Source organism: Balaenoptera borealis (assembly GCF_965194805.1).
Source record: "Balaenoptera borealis genome assembly, chromosome: 14".
In the NCBI taxonomy this organism is placed as follows: Eukaryota; Metazoa; Chordata; class Mammalia; order Artiodactyla; family Balaenopteridae; genus Balaenoptera; species Balaenoptera borealis.
Window position 1 is genome coordinate 81,601,121 of NC_138875.1, and position 18,025 is coordinate 81,619,145.

An 18,025-nucleotide genomic window follows, 5' to 3' on the forward strand; every position below is an offset into this window, starting at 1 on the left:
GAAAACATAGTTAGGGGCAGGGCAGAGTGGGGATGGCTTGGGGTTGGCAGATATGCAAATCCTTTGAATGGATTTTCCACTTCAGTGAGTTCCTTTTTTTCTTTTAGCTACTGTCTGATAAAGGTATACGTTAGAATACAGCTATTATATATTCCAAATGTCATATTCCTCAACACCTGTTTGAAAGAGCATATTTTATTGAGAAAGAAGTGTCACTGAAGCTAAGAGAAAGACAGTTTCTACCAAAGTGCCAGAAGTCGGGAGGCTGCAAGACAAGAAACAGTTGTGTACTTCTGAGGCTGTCCTTGAGCAGAACACAGACAGCAGCAGAGGACAAAGCCAGAGAGAGAAGGCAGAGAAAGTCTCTTCAAGGAAGATGTTGTCAGGAAATTGAAAACTGGGCCACCCCATCCAGACTGTCTAAACAGCGATGCCTGGAAGAAGGTAAGAGCAGGAAAATTACCTCCCAAATGGTTAGATGAATTGTGAGTTCAAAATTATAAGTTATGAAAAGAAATTATAGGGAAAACATGGGGAGAGGCGTAAGAGAGGAAGGAGGGAAAGAGATAGAGGAAACAATAGTAGTAAACTAAATTCTTACCTGTCACTTTTCAGAAAAGCAGGGGGGAAATGCAGCATGGGGGAAGAGATGCATTTGGGGTCAGATAAACAAAAATATGGACATTTCAACTTCATCTTGGTAATGATCAATCTAGCAGCCTCCTCTAGCATGCCAAGCCCCCGAGGAAGAAACTGTTGTGCCCAAGCTTTGCCTGGAATAGGAAGCCATTTGTTCTTCCCTCTTCTTTTCAGAGGATTACACTTTTCTCTGCTTCTGTGTGCATGGTGGGGAAGGGAACTGACTTTTATTTGTGCATTTGTAAAGTAATGCTTGTGCATGGGGTAGGAAAAATTCAAACAGTGAAAAACCCTATCTAGTGTAAAGTAAGTTATGCTTTACACTAGACATCTTCTGCTTACCCCTCCAGATCCACTTCTATGGCACCAACAGGCTCTCATGCCCTCTGGCTTCTAGGTGGGTTGAGCCCATGGGCGGCACTGGCAGGAGATCAGAGGAAAGTAGCAGCATGTGTTTAGGACACCCTTCCTGCAAGGTTGCCTCAGACTGCTTGTATCCCTCAACTACAGGTCATTGCTCCTCTCAGGGAAGCCTTCCCAATCTGATCTCTCTCCTTCAAGGAGCTGGTAACCATTCCTTCCCCTTGTCCCTTAGAAATGGCCACAGTTTCATTGATCCTAGCTCTCGGTTACTGCACTATCTCCTATGTTCCATTACACCTACACCTGTGTAAATGGTCCCTTTGTAAATAAACTGTCTTCATATTGCCTTGAGTCTGCCATATGTGTCCTGCTGGGCTCTGACTCACACACCCTCCCACACCTAATCCCTCCCACACGCTATTGTTCCCCCACTTCAAGGTGACCACTGGTACAATTTCTTGTGTATCATTCCAATCTCTCTCTCTCTCTAATAAAAAGTTAACATATGATATACTCGTTTCCCTCCCCTTAAAAAAAAACAAACAAACTTAATACAACTTGAAGATTGTGAATAATGTTTTCTATTTGCACAACTTCTGCCCAATCCATTTTCCACTCTTTTCCACAGTGCTCTGTCCTTCTGGAAGCTGACCTATATGAATTGCACCAGTGGGCCCCTTGTCCTGTAGCATCTAGTTGGGTCTTGCCAGCTGGGGGCCATCTGTAGATTGGAGGAACCTACCACGGATACGAAGGCAGGAGGAATGCGACCTTTGGGTAGTTATCCTTTCTGCTCCCTCTATGCCAGGTTGCTATGGTTGGTTGCTTCCCTCTTCAGAAGGCTACAGCTCTGTTGTTGGACAGCCATCTTCTACAGGTTCTTCCCATTCTGCTAACTGCTCCCCCCCTTTGTCCCTTCAGGTCTAGCGTTGATAGCAGCTCCCCACTGTTGCCAGCTTTGAATTACTGCACAGTCCCCTGTTGGTTTCTGCTAACTTTGCTACACCTTTGGCAGTAACCCCTTAATTAAACTCTCCTCTATTATCCCCCTTTGACTATGTCACCTCTGTCTTCCTGGGACCCTAACATCTGGATCATCTCATAGAAATACATATAGCATGACCTCATTTTTCTTTTTTTACCAACTGATTAACATTCCATTGTAAGAATGTAACATATTTTATTTAACCAATTCCCTATTAATAGGTATTTGAGTTGAAACTAACATTTATTTATAACCTACTATGTGCCTGGAATATTTTTACATAAAATATCTCATGTGGTCCTCATATCCACCCTATAAGTATTACCATTACTTATGAGTAGAGGAAACTGGGGTTTGTAGAGGTGATGATAGGACTCCAGGTGACATAGATAGTAAGTGTAGACACAGGATTTGAAACTAGCTCTGACTCCAAAGCCCATAGCATATTGGATACTGGTATGAGTCTTAAGATCTGCCCTCAATAACAAGTGTTGAAGGGACTTCCATGGTGGTCAAGTGGTTAAGACTCCATGCTTCCAATGTAGGGGATGCTGGTTCAATCTCTGGCCGGGGAACTAAGATCCCACATGCTGCATGGCACGGGCAAGAAAAAAAACCCACAAGTGTTGAAAATTTGTTTTATTGTTGAAGTTTTAATGTATTTTAAAATAAACTGATTTATTGAAGTATAGCATACATATAGAAAAATACACAATTCATAATGTACAGAATTTAATGTTCACAAAGTGAACATAATTAGAGAATCACCACCCTGATCAACAGGTAGAATATTATCAACACCATAGAGCCTCCCTGGGTCCCACTCCCGGTCACCATTCCCAGCTCCTCTCCAGAGATAATCTCTATTCTCTTTTGTCTGATATGATGTTAAATCTATCTGTTGAGTCCTTAACTTCAACTATTGCACTATACAGTCATATACTTTTTGGCTAAGATGGAGTAACAGGAGTCGAATGCACCCTTCTGCCTGAAAACACTAAAAAAGTCAGACAATAAATATAAAACAACGGTTTTTAAGACTTTAGACATCAAGCGATAAAGGATAGTAACCTCTGAGAGACCAGAAACGAAAAACAAGGTGAGTCCTGTAATTGCCTGGGTTTGCTGACTGGAGAGAGTTTCCAGAGTGCAGCACAGGGAAACAGAATGGCAGTCACTACATGGAGGAGATAAAGCTGGGAGTCCAGGGAGGCTGAGGCTGTATTCAGGGGAAAATGGGATTATTGCCCAGGCACGGGTGATAAGCTCGTTCCTGTGACCCTAACAAGAATCCTGTGAGCAGAGTAGGGCAGGACCGTTCCCTGCTGGAAGTGTGCATTCTGGACAGGCAAAAGTGGCAAATGTCTACTACATGAGGTCTTGGTTATGTGTCCTGGCACCAGGCCCTCATAATGAGGTGTGGATGATCAGCTAACGTTGATCTCAGGTCTCTGCAATCAACAAGACATCATCCTATTCGAATGAAACTACCCGATTGTACATCCAGGACTTTAGAAACAGACTGTTCCCTGTCCAAGGATAAGGAATTGGTTGGACAAACTTTTGGACAGCCACACGCTGGAGCTCTATTTTAGCAAGCACTCATTTAAAAAAACATGTTTTAAAAAACACATCTATAGAAATGGGAGGATGTTTACATTTTCTTATGTTTGAAAAGGCAGCTTACAAACAGGAGGTATGGCAGGGGTTCCTACCCTACCTATGTGTTAGAATCACCTGGGAACTTTATTTTTATTTAATTGAAAATTCAGTGATGCCTAATATTTAATTGTAAGTCACTGAGTCTGCACAGCTGTGCAGTCTTCTTCTACCATTTGAAACCTTTAGTAAAAGGCTACTATACACAGGTTTAGGAGAGTAGCATTTTGAGGGTATAAATAAACTGGGGCCAACAGGAAAATGAAGCTGAAGCGAAATGGGTGGTGTATTTGTTTCCCGGAGCTGCTGTAACAAATTACCATGAAATGGGTGGATTAAAACAACAGAAATTTATTCTCTCACAGTTCTGGAACTAGAAGTCCAAAATCAAGACATTGGCAAAGACGTGCTCCCACTGAAGGCTCGAGGGGAATGTCTTTCCTTGCCTCTCTGGATATGGCTGGCAGTCCGCAGCCTTCCTTGGCTTGTAGACACATCACCCCATTCTCTGCCTCTGTTGTCACCTGGCCTTCTGTTACTGAGTCCAAGCTTGTTCTGCTCGGTGCACAACAGGCCAATAAGTTGGGAGATGAGGTGTCGGGGCAAGGAATCCTGACTTTATTTGGAAAGCTGGGGGTCTGAGAAGATGTTGGACTAATGTCCTAGAGAACCTTCTTTCCAGGCTCTGGATGCTAGTTTCTTTTATAGGACAAAGAGGGGGGAGGTGAGAAGGTAGAGTAAAAAGGCCATAAATTGTTGCAAATATCTCCTGGTTTCTGCCAGACTCAGGAAGGGATGTGTTAATTTCTTCATCCCTGCAGCCATTCACAGGTGGGCTGGGTCAGGTTGTTTCCTGTGAGCTCAACAAAGATATTTTAGTTTTACATTGAGGTATGGGGGCAGGGTTCTCGGAGATGGGCCATTATGTTACTTTAAGGCAACATCCCTTTAGAGATTAACTTGTAGCAAGAGCAATAGAATACAAAGGTTAAAGTAAAAGAAACAGATGTAATATGGAGTCAGATTTGTTATTCCCTATTACGTTTCTCCTTGTGTGTCTTCTGTCTCTACGTCCAAACATTACTCTTCTTGTAAGAAAGGATTAGGGCCCACCCTAATCCAGTATGACCTCTTTGTAACTTGATTATTTCTGCAAAGACTCTTATTCCAAATAAGGTCACATTCACAGGCTCCCAGGGTTTAGGACTTGAATATATCTCATGGGTGTGGGGGACACCCAGTTCTACCCATACAGGTAGGAAGCAGGATGGAGTGCGTGCTGAACAGGAAATGGGAGCTACTTGGAAATCTTGGGACTACCTGGCAGGGGAGTGTTTTCCTACCTGGGATGGGGGTGGGTGGGTGTTGGAGATGTCCTTTTTTTTGGTGTTTTTTTTTTCTTATAATTATTATTGAAGTGTAGTCGATATACAATGTTAAGTTAATTTCAGGTGTACAGCAAAGTGATTCATATATATGTGTATATGTATATATACACATATATATACATATTCTTTTTCAGATTCTTTTCCCATGTAGGTTATTACAAAATATTGAGTATAGTTCCCTATGCTATACAGTAGGTCTTTGTTGTTTATCTATTTTATATATAGTAGTGTGTATATGCTACTCCCAAATTCCTGATTTATCTCTCTCCCTGTGCCCATGGAGATATCTTATGTGGATGTTAAAGGAAAGGTTTCCCCCAGAAGGCTAGAGAAATTAAAACCTTCCAGGTGGCTTGGAAATCCCTTGTTTTAGCGGGCCTTGCAGAGATAACCCTAGGTTGTCCTGCTGTGTGAACACACACACACACACACACACACACACCTTGAAGCATGAAGCCATTGTGGCAGAGTGCTGAAATAGGCTGCTGAATTTGGAATCATAAAACCTGGATTCTCAGGCAACCTACACCGCTAACAAAGTACTAGATCCCAAGAGCTTCAATTTCTACCTTGGTAAAATGGGATTCATAACCCCCTTATTCCAATCTGTCCTGCAGCCCAGCAGGTGGTGCGCTGAAGAGTGTAGGAATGAAAAGCTTTATCTATGGAGGTAGCTTCCGCCACATCCTAGATCTCCAGTGGGGGAAATTCACGAAGAATATTCCTACAAACCATACTACGTCCCCTGCTGCTGGGTCTGGTGGACCAAAGTAAAGAGACAGGGGAGGAAAGAGAGGTTAACATTGCATTTTCTTCTCTTTGTTTACAAAGATTCAAATTCACCACCCTCCCCCTGGGGTGTAATTTGGAGAATAGGGTAGGGATGGGGTTGGTCCATAGAGCCCCCAAGGGGCCATGTGGCAGGCAGTCATCCTTCTTTAACCTAATGAAGTACAGGAATCAGGGATGTAGTGCAAATACATGTTATCCAGCAATATTTCATCCTGGCAGCAATTCATCAATAGATTGCCAGCTACCAGGTGTCACAGGAGCCCCAAGTTTTACTTTTGCCCTGGGCCCCATAATTTGTAAATCCAGTGCTGACTGATCAGTAAAAATACTCAGAAGGAGTCCTCTGGGTGCTAGATGCAACACAGACAAGTATATTACAGATATTCAGAAAATGATGATTTTTCGAATAGGTTTTTAATGTCAGACGTATGTAGTACTGACTGAAATTCAAGTGTTTAGCAGATTTGGAGATTTCACTTTGGCTACCCCAGCTGGCGTCCGACACATTCCAAAATTTTTCTTCTACTTGATACATCTGTTTTTAATCCCTTCAGATGCCTTTCTTTTTGGTGAATTGGGAGGAGAGAACACCCGTCGCTTCACGTCTTTCAGTTCCTATTTTGCATAAATCAACCAGGGATTAAGATTTAGACAATCACTTCATATCTGAATTGTCAAATATTTCACTGTTGGGGGATATATTTGCATATCTGAAAACACATTGGCCTCTCCGTGTTTAAGGGATGCAGAGAATATCCAGAAACTCCTAGAGATGTATCCACGAGAGCAGAGGTAAGAAGGCGATTATGGGGCAAGAGGACCCAAGAAGGTAGCAAGTCCAGGTCATGAGATGAGGAAGAGAGAAGATTTCCAGACCTGACTTAGTCTGACCTCCTGGTTATCCCAGTCAACACTGACCTAGCTTGGGTTCCCCAGAAGCAGACCTCAGAACAAGAATTTGGATATATTTGGGAGGCCATCCAGGCAGTACCAGAAGGGGAGTGGGAAAGCGAAACAGGAAAAGGGGAGAAGCTAATGCTGGGTGCTTGGTGAGCAGGCAACTGCCACAGGCAATGGGGCTGCCCCAAGGCAGTCCTGAAGGGGACCTCTGGGGGACTATAGAACATGCTCCAGAGATGTCCTACCTTAGGGGCCAGGAGGCAAGGTATTAACAAACTCCCATTAGACGTTATTTTTACGACTACTCATGTGGGTGTTAACTTCTTGCATAAAAAGGTCGCTCAGCTCAAAGAAAACAGGCCTGGAGCCCTGTGGTTCTCAAACTGTGCACCGAGGCACCCAGGGTGCCACAGAAAATTCACAGGAGGAGATAGGAAGATTTTACAGTTTTGAGGGAAACACAGCAACATCTATCCAACACTGTGTGAGCTTTTAGTTTGAGGCAGCTCAGTGTTATAGGTTGATTTGTGTCTCCCCACAAATTCACATGTTGAAGTCTTAACCCCCAGGACCTTAGAATGTGACCTTATTGGGTTGAATACCTCTAGTGCTGGGGAGCTCATTCTCTCTCTATGGAACATACCCATTCACGAACCGAAAAGGGAACTACTGATAGCATGCCTTGAGCCCTTGCTGGATACTAGGCTCTATACATTCATCATTTCACTTAGTCCTCCCAACTGTACAAAGTGGGCATCACCATTACTATTTATATATAGTACATGATGAAATTGAGGCTTGCAGAGGTGAAATGACTTGACCAAGATCTCATTACCAGTAAATGACACAGCCAGGATTTGAACACAGGTCTTTTCTATTCCAGAGCCCTTTCTATTTCCAGTTCTTGCATGGCTCTGACAGGTGGGTGTTAATAACAAAAGAAATAAGAGCTAACATTAATTGTGCACTTCCTTTTTGCTAGGCATTGTTCTTCACATGACTTACCCATTTGGTTTCATCATAGACCTATGAGACGATCACTGAGGCTGCTCCGTGGCCAAGCCAGCCAGACTCCAGGACTCATGCCTTTCAAAACAGTGTTCTGCCGTGTATTTCCTCATACTGAGCCGAAACCTTCTTCCTATTCTTTGGGCTCAGACAAAACTAATTGAGCTCTTCTTTGCCAAGCCTGTCCCTCAAAGCCGTATGAAGACAGCCCTTTGTTCTGCTCGGGGCTGAACATTTCTCATTCTATCTTGTTTTCCTCATCCCCTCTCATCCCCAGCCCCATCTTCTGAACACAATTCAGTTTACCTGCATCCTTCTGAAAGTGCTTGCTGATGGCTTAATGCTGCCCACAAAGAAAGCAGGAAGACCAAAACTTCCTGTAAAAAGAAAGGTCAGACTCAGTCTTCGGACAATGGCAGGAAAATAACGACTTCTAAGCATCAGCATCTGGAGCTGTGTGGCTGGGCATTTTGTACTCTCTGGAGGGTCATCTTGCAGCAAGGCCTTCTGAAGAGAAGGTGAGGTCATCGTGCGGCTGTGGTGACATCATAATCCTCAGCAGCTCAAGGGTTAGAAATAAAAGAAGAGTCAGATTGAACCAGTGTGAAATAATGCCAAGGATAAAGCGTGTAAATCAGAACATGTGCAATCAATCTGCAAGCTGGAACCTTCCCCGTAGGGCTACTGGAAGGATTAAATGAGTTAATGTAAAGCGCTCAGTAGAGCACCTGGCACAGAGCGTGTGATCAATAAATATTAGTATTAATATCTGCTGTGAAATGAACACTGCACTGCAAAAATGACTAATTCTTCCTGGGGATGTGGTGTCAGGACCTAATAATAATAGTTGCCACTTAACTAGGACTCCTCATGTGCTCAGCCTTTACATAATGATCTGTTTTAATCCTTGACACCTGTGGTAAAGTTGTTTTTCCCCATTTGAAAGAAATGGAAGCCAAGCTTCAGCCACATTAGGCATCTTATCCAGGGTCATGAGGCTAAGTGATTAAGAGGTTGGATTTTAGACTCAAACAGGTCTGGCTTTGAATTCCAGTTCACACACTTTCTGTGTGACCTTAAAGATGTCAATCTCTCTGTGCCTCAGTTTCCTAGTCTGTAAAAGAGGGTAAGGAAATACCTACCTTAACGACATGCTGTGAGGACTGAGTTAATATATGTAAGACACTTAGCACAGTATCTAGCACATTCCAAGCACTTGTCATGCACACATAGACGTATGTATGTATACATTTATGTGTGTATGTATATGTGTGTGTATATGTGTGTGTGTATGAGGGATTTGAAGGATGAGTAGGTGTGTTTGTCACGTGGATAAAGGAGAGAAATCTCAGGTTAAAGTAATTGCGGGGCTAAAGGCCCACATTGATCTACCCACCCCAAGGCACAAGAAATCACTGGCGGGCTATGGCAGGACAGGGTAGTTAGGAAGGAAGGAGTCGCTTGTAGTTAGACGGAGACAAAGGGTCAAGGTCCTCAGGCCTGAAAGGAGAAACCAGAGTTTGGAGAACGTGGCTCCCTGGCCAGCCGCCCGCTCCCAGTCACGGACCCAACGGCTTGGGCGAGTTCGCGACCCCGCCCCCACCAATCCCAGCCAATGAGGAACCCCTCCACGGGGCGTGCCGTTGCCAGGCGACCGAGTGGGCCCCCGGCTTTGCACTTAGCCGCGGCTTTCGCTCCCTCTCCGTGGGCGCGCAGCCTCGGGGTGGATGTCTGCGGGCCCCTCCATGGGCCCCCCTCAGACTTTGTCAATGGAGTTTTATTTTTTTAGTTCATATTTTATTTTTGTTTCTAGAAGACAAAGGTATCCCCTTTCCAAACGGGGAAAAACTCATAAAAGTTTGTGACTGTCTAAAAAGTAAGTCCAGGCTTGCCTGGTTTCAACCTGCCGGGACTTCCTTATCCTGTTGGAGGGAAACCCAGAAGACTTGCTTTCCCATTCCTCCCCAGTCAGAAACCTGTCGGGAGTCTGTGTCTTTAGGACCTGCGAGTCGGGGAGAAATTGCTGGAGCCCCTGACACCAGTGACTGCTGAGGTAGAAGATTCTGGAAGAAACACACACACACACCTTCCCTGGGGAGCATAGGGAAGCCTGAAGGATTTCCAAGATGACCAAGGTACCAGCCACCAAGAAGCTACAGAGTTCCCCTGCCTCGGGGGCCCTCTGGCCCTTTTATGCCTCAGATCTTCTGACGCAGGTGAGTCTCCCTTCTCTCGTGAAGGCAGTTGTGTTTTCAAGACGAAAAATAGGAATTAGCCTCCAGACCAACAAGGGAAGGGGGGAAAGAAGAATCACGGTGTAATTAAATTGTCGGGAAACATCCCCGTTGCTATCAGTGGTTGGTTACTCGTGAAGACTGAAATCGCCAGCCAGAACGGGGAGCTGGGCCATCCTATTAGCCAGTAATTCCAAAATGATGGAATAAATCGGCAGTGACACTGTAGAACATCAGGAAAAAATTAAGATGAATTGTAGGTTTGCCATCGAAGAAATTATTTTCGGAGATCCGCTGGGCTCAGGGTACGTGCACACCCTCTCTCTTTGTGGAGAGACTACAGTGTCAGACTTCGGGGTTTGAAGCCTGACTTTGCGTCTCAGCAGCTATTGAGATTAGATAAATTGCTTAGCATCTCTGAGCCTTTATTCGCTCGTGTCTGCAAAACAAGAACAGGAACACCAACTAGGCAGAAACAGTGTGAGGACTAAGTAAGATACGGAAATTGTTCATGGCGATGCTAACACCTGATAATGTGTGTATGGGACAAGAAATACTGTTGTTGGTTTGAAAGATGAAGAAAAATCAGTATGTGTTTAGTGCCCGAGTCAAGTTGTTTCTGTTTTTAAATGATCACAACTGGGCAGGCCTGTTATGTCTTTGTTAAGCGTGTCTTTGTTATTGTATCTGCAAAACCCCATATCACCACTAATTGACCAAGGTAGCTGAACAGTGGGAGAGGGTCAAAGGCAATTACTGGCCCACAGTGGTCCACGCACAGTGGCATATCTTGTGGCTCAAGGTCCTGCCCTAGGAAGGAGGGCCTGGGAGGAAGTCAGGGCACAGAAGAGAAACTCACCCGTGCTTACCTGGTGGTCCAAAGCGTTCCTGAGCTTCTGTTGATATTTCCTAAGGATTGACACAGCTGTTTGCACCCCTCATTGCTCAGCCCTCTTAATGAGCTCACTCTTCAAGATGCAGTCTTCACGTGTCTCCTTTTGTCTCAAAAAGCTACCCGGAAGTGGGTTTTATCCAGAGCAGCCCCCTCTGGGAACAAACTTCCCAGCATAGCAGTGGGGGAAGGGAAGGAAGGAAGGAACGAGGAATGAGGTAGATATTTCAGAAGCAGCGACGAGTGTGAGCACGTGGGCGGTGGACCCAAATAGCCTGGCTTGAACCTTGGATCTGCCTCTTGGCAGGCCTGTGACCTTGGGCAAGTTACGGAACTTCTCTGCTTCAGTGTTGCCGTCTGTAAAATGGGAATATCATAATACCTGCTCATGGGATTGCTGTGAGCATTCAATGATATGTCCAAAACTCCTGAGAATAGCGTCTGACACATAGTTAGCGCTTCCTAGATTTTCGTTACATGGTTGTTTCATTCATTTAGCAAACACTTACTGAATTTCTGTTGTGTGCTAAATACCTGCTCTTGTGAAAAGCGAGACTTGCCTTAAAGATTTTCACAATCTGTAGTGTGTCTGTTTGGGATGGGAAGTAAAAGAGATAAGAAACAGATCATTGTAATGCAGGATGATTAATGTGCTGGGGATGTATCATTGGGTGTGGTGGGAATGCAGAGGACAGGTAACTCACACTCGTGTGTGTTTGTGTGTGGGGTGAGTGTGGGGGGAGACTGGGGAGGGAAGAGGTCATGTAGCCAAGTACATGCAATAGAGTTTTCCATCTTGGGTTAGAGAGATTGAGGAAAGTGGAGGTAGATGCAGAGGTTGAAATGATCATTTCTTTCTTGAGAGGAGGATAGGCAGGACTCCGGGAGGTCAAGAGATGGGAAGCAGGCTTCCAGGGAACTGTTAGATAAACAAGACCTCAGGCACAAAACTCATGGAAATCCTGCTGCCCCTGCCTCACTGTCTAGAAAATAATGAAGCCCTTAGGGTGTCCCTGGCTCACATTTGAAGTATCACGCCTTCAGAAATTTCAACTTTTTAGAACTACCGTAAAGCGTTGATTAATCTAAAGCAGACTGACTAGAAAGTGGCCAGTCACAAGAAAATATGTAGAGATTAGAATCAACTTCTGGTGTAAATCACACTAAGAACAAATTGCAGCTTTATTGGTTTAACACACTAATACCAGTGGCGATAATAATGATGATGGTTGGCATGTATTGAATATTCACCACGTGCCAGGTTCTGAGCTCAAGTCTTTACATGTGATATTTCAGAACCATCCAGAACACTTGGAGGTATGAACTGTCACCTCCTCATGAGATAGATGGCAATACCAAGGCCCACTGAGGACAGGTCCTTTACCCAAGGACTCCCAGTCAGCAAGGCACAGAGCAAGGGTTTGAAATCAAGAGTTCTCTGGCTCGAGAGTTCAAGCCCTCCCTGCCTCTCCATGCTAAGCAGACAGCGATAGTGGTTAGCACACACCACGGGGGATGCAAAGGGAAGGTGTAAGGCATACTCACCGGCTTCAGATAGCTTTCAGGGTTGTTTGTTGGGGACAGGGCAGGGGTGGGGAACAGAGGAATGCCACATAAAAAGAGTAACAAATGCCAGGCAGCGAGGTAAATGTCCAGTGAGGAGTGATCCGAGGAAGGATCTGGCTTCTAGAGGAGGAAGGTGAGACCAGCTGGGCGACATGATAATGCCACTTCCTGTGAGTCCCCGTGCGCTGGTGTAATAGGTGACACTTGTGGGGAGACCCCCAAAGGGTCCTGCAGCCCGCGGAAGCTGGCCATCTTCCTTCTCATGGGGATGGAAGTTGCTCTATCATAAGTAATGTTATGATGGGACCCTTCCTTGCACAGCATCTTCATGTAGATTTTTCGATGGAAGGAGTATAAATAATGTATGCAAATCCCCTGCTTGAACGTCTTTTGTTGAGGAAACCTTCTAGCCTGCCCTAAGTCAGGTGCCCTAATCTGTTTAGGGAGTTCCTTTTCCCTTTGTTGCCCAAGGAAGCAAAAGAGAAATCTAATGGGATTAGCCATGGGGGAGGGAGGGAGCAGGGCATGTGTAGATTATCATGGACCCACATTTTCTTCTTTAGAAAAGACTAAAAAAGAGAGGGGCACTTAGAACACCCCCTCCATGTTCTAGAATGGAAATGCAGGAACGGCGTTTGGCAAAAACTCTAAAGGTGTGGAATCCTTTACATAAGCTCTGTCTCTTGGTGGCAGAGAGGAAAGAAGCATCCTTAGTTTGGGCAGATCCTGAAACAGCCGGGAACTAGACTGGGTGCTTCCGTGATACCCTAGCTTAGTGATTAAAAGAGGAGGTTCTCAAAAATAAATTAATTAAAATAGTTTAAAAAAAAAAAGGGGGCTTCCCTGGTGGCACAGTGGTTAAGAATCCGCCTGCCAATGCAGGGGACACGGGTTCGATCCCTGGTCCCGGAAGATCCCACATGCCTCGGAGCAACTAAACCTGTGAGCTACAACTACTGAGCCCGCATGCCACAACTACTGAAGCCCGTGCGTCTAGAGCCCCTGCTCCGCAACAAGAGAAGCCACTGCAATGAGAAGCCCGTGCACCGCAACGAAGAGTAGCCCCCGCTCGCCACAACTAGAGAAAGCCCACGCGCAGCACCAAAGACCCAATGCAGCCAAATAAATAAATAAATAAGTAAGTAAGTACGTACGTATGTACGTACGTAAGTAAGATTCTTCAGCAAACGACATGGGTTCAGACCCCCAACTCTGACACTCAGCTATGTGCGGGGCCTTGAGCAAATCAGTGCCTCTCTGTGCCTGGGTTGCCTCCTCTGTGAAACAGTCACATTGTGTTTTAACTAAGACATCTTCCGTTTCAAGAGGCATCACAATTTTGTGTGAGCGCCACCAAGAAAGAAAACTCTACTGATTAAACTATGACCTACTTTCAATTATAAGAAGCGCCCCAGTTTCAGAGATGTTGAAATGGGGAAAGAAAATGTTCATCTTGGATGAAATCCAGCTAAAAATGCTCCTGTCTCATGGGGTTCTGTGGGGATTAGGTGAGTTAATATGGGTAAAGCTCTTAGAACAGGGCCTGGCACAGAGTAAATACTATGAAATGTTAGCCATTATGACATGGTGTGGTTTGATCTTTTAATTGACTCTGTGATAGAGGTGTAGTTATTACCCCCTTTTGCGTCTGAGTAGACTGAGGCTTGAAGAGTGCCAGGGTCTAGTTCTCTGCTGAGAGTTAAGTTGGCAGGTTCAGGGAGAAGGTGGAAAGCTATGCAGAGTCCTGTGTATGGAGAAGACCTTGGCCTGAGCATCTCTGACCCCCGTCCCCTACCATTCAACCTCTTATCGCCCCACTGCCACCACCCCTATGGTGAGAATGGAGTTACTCAGAAAAGGTCTCAGAAGTTCAGCCCACTATCCAGCTGGTCTGCCTGGAATCAGAAAAGGAAAGGTTTCCCCCAGCAAGAGAAACCTCAACTCCCAGCATAATAACATGTCCACCGCAAACATGAAACGATTTTCCTCTTTGTCCAGGTAGGAGAGCTTGTGGCCTGAAGATGTAAGTAGTGAGTCATTGGTCTTTGTTCGAAGTGGACTCAGTGCTGGGTAATTTCTCTGGCCTCTAATCACGGAGACTGTGCCCCCCCGCACTGTATCATGATTACCTTGGAAAATGAAATAAAATAAAAGATCTGACGACCGCTTGAGATTCAGTTCTGAAGAATCCCAGCCAGCTGCACCTTCATTTATATTATAACTCATGACTCAGGCCAGGAAAATAGTAATGAGCCCTTTTCTCTGTCCAAGGGATTCTTCTGGCTCCATTGTTACTGCATTGAGACAATTGCAGAATTTAAGTTGTTGCTTTGTTTTGTTTTGTCTTCTTTATGCCCTGGCGCTTTGAACTGGTGATGCTTGCCTCGGCAAATCTTGCTGTGTCTAATTGCAGGCCCATGTGACAGTCGGCTCCCTCCATGGTAAATCAGGGTGCGGGGAAGGCGTGTGTTCATTACCTCCTGACACAGGAAGAATGATAGGCACTTTCTTTATGCCGGACAAAATGAAGCGAGCTCTTTCACTCATCTGCAAAGAGGCAGCTGCTGCGCATGGGGAGGTGAGGGCGGGGAGAGGAGTGGTAGAAGAAACACATCAGAGAGTCTAGTTGATGTGATGCAAACCTAGTGACCAGGTAGGAGCTCTGCCTTTGAAATCAGACAAGGTGGGCTCGAATCCCCTCTTTGACACTAATATGAGGTTCTGTGAAATGGGCTGAATAATAATAGGAGCTGCTACATACATCTTTTGGAAGGATTAAATAAAATAATGCATCTGAAATACTGAGCACAGTACTTGGTACACAGTGAACTCCCCAATAAGTGATGACAGTTGTTATTATTATGACTCATGCTCCTCTCTCTTCTCTGACTGGACACATGTGCCTCCATCACCATTTTGAAGACATAGTCAGCCCAGATATGAAGTCTGGAGGAAGCTGAGTATTAACTGTAAAGTCACAGAGTGGGGTCCCTCGTTAGTGAGGCCAAGTCCCAGTTTAAGGGTAGAGGAGAAGAAGCAAGTCTAGGGATATTTTTAAGAACTAGTGTGAGAGTGTATTTTTATGAAGGATGAAGTGCCTTGCAGGAGAGAGTTCATTCTGATGGCAGAAATGCTTGACCCAGTTAAAAAATCCTAGTTGTAGGAAAGGGAGTGCCCCGAGCATGATTTAAGTCCCTTGGATTTAACTTTCAGCTCAGTCCCGTTGCTCATGTTTGAATCCCATTGAGAACCAGAAGGAAGTAAGAAAAAAGGAAAACCCTGTGTATCAATTAGGATCATTCTTGGCTGCAAGTAAGAAAAAAACCGAAAAGCAGTGACATAAACAAATGTGAATTTATTTTTCTCACGTAAGAAGTCTGGAGCTGTATGCCTGCTGGCATTGGTTCAGGAAGACCTCACTAATGTTGGGACTGGTAGGTTCTTTTCCCTCATGGTCACAGAATGGCTGCCCCATCTCCAGCCATTACATTCATATTCCAGTAGAAAGAGGAAAAAAATGGAGAGTAAGCGCTATTTTTGCCCCTTTTATGAGGCAAATAAAGTTTGCCTGGTTTCCAGGAAACTTCCCAGCATATTTCCTCTGTGTCTCATTTGCCAGAGCAGTGTCACCTGCCTTTTCTTAACTGCAAGAATGGTTGGGAAAATGTGTTATCTAACCTGAGTGTGGAAAGCAGGGGCAAGAGACAGGTGAAGGTATTGGAGATGGGTGTCTGGTTGACTAATCAACAATAACTGGCACAAATGGCTGCACAAAAAATCAGACATTGGGGGTCCCAAGCAATGCAGTAACCTGAAAAAGAGAGACATCCCCTAGCTTGCACCACAACTGCTTAGGAATGTCAAGGGCACTTGTCCATAGTGATACTTTATTTATTTATTTATTTTATAGAAATTTATTTTTTATTTTATTTGTTTTTGGATGCGTTGGGTCTTCGTTGCTGCGCGCGGGCTTTCTCTAGTTGTGATGAGCGGGGGCTACTCTTCGTTGCGGTGCGCGGGCTTCTCATTGCGGTGGCTTCTCTTTGTTGTGGAGCACGGGCTCTAGGCACGCAGGCTGCAGAGCGCAGGCTCAGTAGTCGTGGCGCATGGGCTTAGTTGCTCTGCGGCATGTGGGATCTTCCTGGACCAGGGCTCGAACCCGGGTCCCCGCATTGGCCACCAGGGAAGCCCCATAGTAGTACTTTAAAAAAACAGCACAGAATCCACCGAAGAGCTGTGGGGCTCAGGGCAAGGGTAGAGGCTGCCAGAAGAAACATTCACTCATTCAGCTGATATTTACTGAGCTCCAGGTATATGCTAAGCATGATTCTAGGTGTCGAGGATACAGAAGTGAAAAGACAATAACATGGGACAACCTTCCGGAAATTCTGAAAAATATACTTACAGGGAATAACATGGAGAGCCAAGACAGTGGAATATGCACCATCTTTATTCCTACCCTCTTGTGTTTTCACCGTTTGGGGAGCAGGGAGCTTGAAGAATCTCTGGTTAGACAAGCCTTTGCACAACTGTAGGAAAAGACCTATTCTTGGCCCCCTTTCAGCATTCCTGCAGCCTCTAAAAGACTCAGCCGTTAGCTGTTAAATTCAAAAGCTGCAGAATCCATGTGGGGTTCAGTGGCTAGTAACACTTACATAAAATCTGATAGAAGCCAATTAAACCTTGCTTGGACTGAACAAATCAACATATTTTTCTCAGAGATCTTTCTGACAGTTAAATTCAAAATCATAATCACCAGTAATGGGATACCTTCTATCATGAGATGGTGGCATTTTCCCTTCTGAATTCCTGTTTTCAAACTCTGCCGAGAAAATTTCTTGCAGGCTCAACTTTGATCTAATGTATTTCTAAGTTGGAATTTATGCATTAGGCAGTTTTATTTAATAACTCAAAAATTAGCTATGTCTGGTGATCTACTTGCAAGCCTGGAATTGCCTTGGGATTTCTGGATTTCACAAAGTGGGAAGATTATACAGCTGGGATGGTTTCTGGAATGGGTTCAGTATTGTCAGGGGCTTCAAGGGGTCCGTGGTTGGCTGTAGCTCAGCGGCAGAAAAAAACAGAAAGTGACGCCCCATTGTAGCCTAGTACGGGGTCAAGTTCACCTTCTGGGGTGTCTATTAAATATATGTGACAGATGTTTTAGAGGCATTAATATGAATCAGACTTGGGTGCTTCTCTCCAGAAACCCACAATTCTGTTGGAGAGCAAATTCATAAATAACCATGAATCAAGATGGCAAATAAGAAGTACCAAAAAGAAAGGTGAAAAATATTTAAGAGTTTGGAGGTAGAAACAAGGTCTATCATAGGAAGAAAGGTACAGTGAAGCCATCTGATCTGCATCTTCAACGTTGGCTGGATGTGAACTTGGGGTGATATGAGACACTGAACCACGGCTGGAACTTATTTTCTAATGCATCGGGGTGAGGGGGGTGTATTGCCATTCTCCACCAGGGAACAAGTTCTTTCTTGGTACCCTGTCTGACTAAATGCTCTCCCACAGAGCTCCGGTAGATAAATCTTTACATATTCTCCTTCTCCATACACAAAGTTATCCAAGTTTCTACCCTGGAGGG

The 18,025-nt window shown here is 44.8% G+C and overlaps 1 protein-coding gene across 4 annotated transcripts in view; it reads left to right on the forward strand.

Moving 5' to 3' along the window:
- The first annotated feature begins 9,428 nt into the window (after positions 1-9,428).
- The window catches only part of CCDC60 (coiled-coil domain containing 60), a 166,140-nt gene continuing 157,543 nt past the window's right edge, over positions 9,429-18,025 (forward strand). The window contains exon 1 of one of the 4 annotated variants that reach the window (XM_082355961.1): positions 9,429-9,950. In XM_082355961.1, coding sequence (XP_082212087.1) covers positions 9,861-9,950 — 90 coding nt within the window. In that variant the 5' untranslated portion in view covers positions 9,429-9,860. The remainder of the gene's footprint in view (positions 9,951-18,025) is intronic. The other 3 variants (XM_082355960.1, XM_082355959.1, XM_082355958.1) reach the window with 3 other exon arrangements.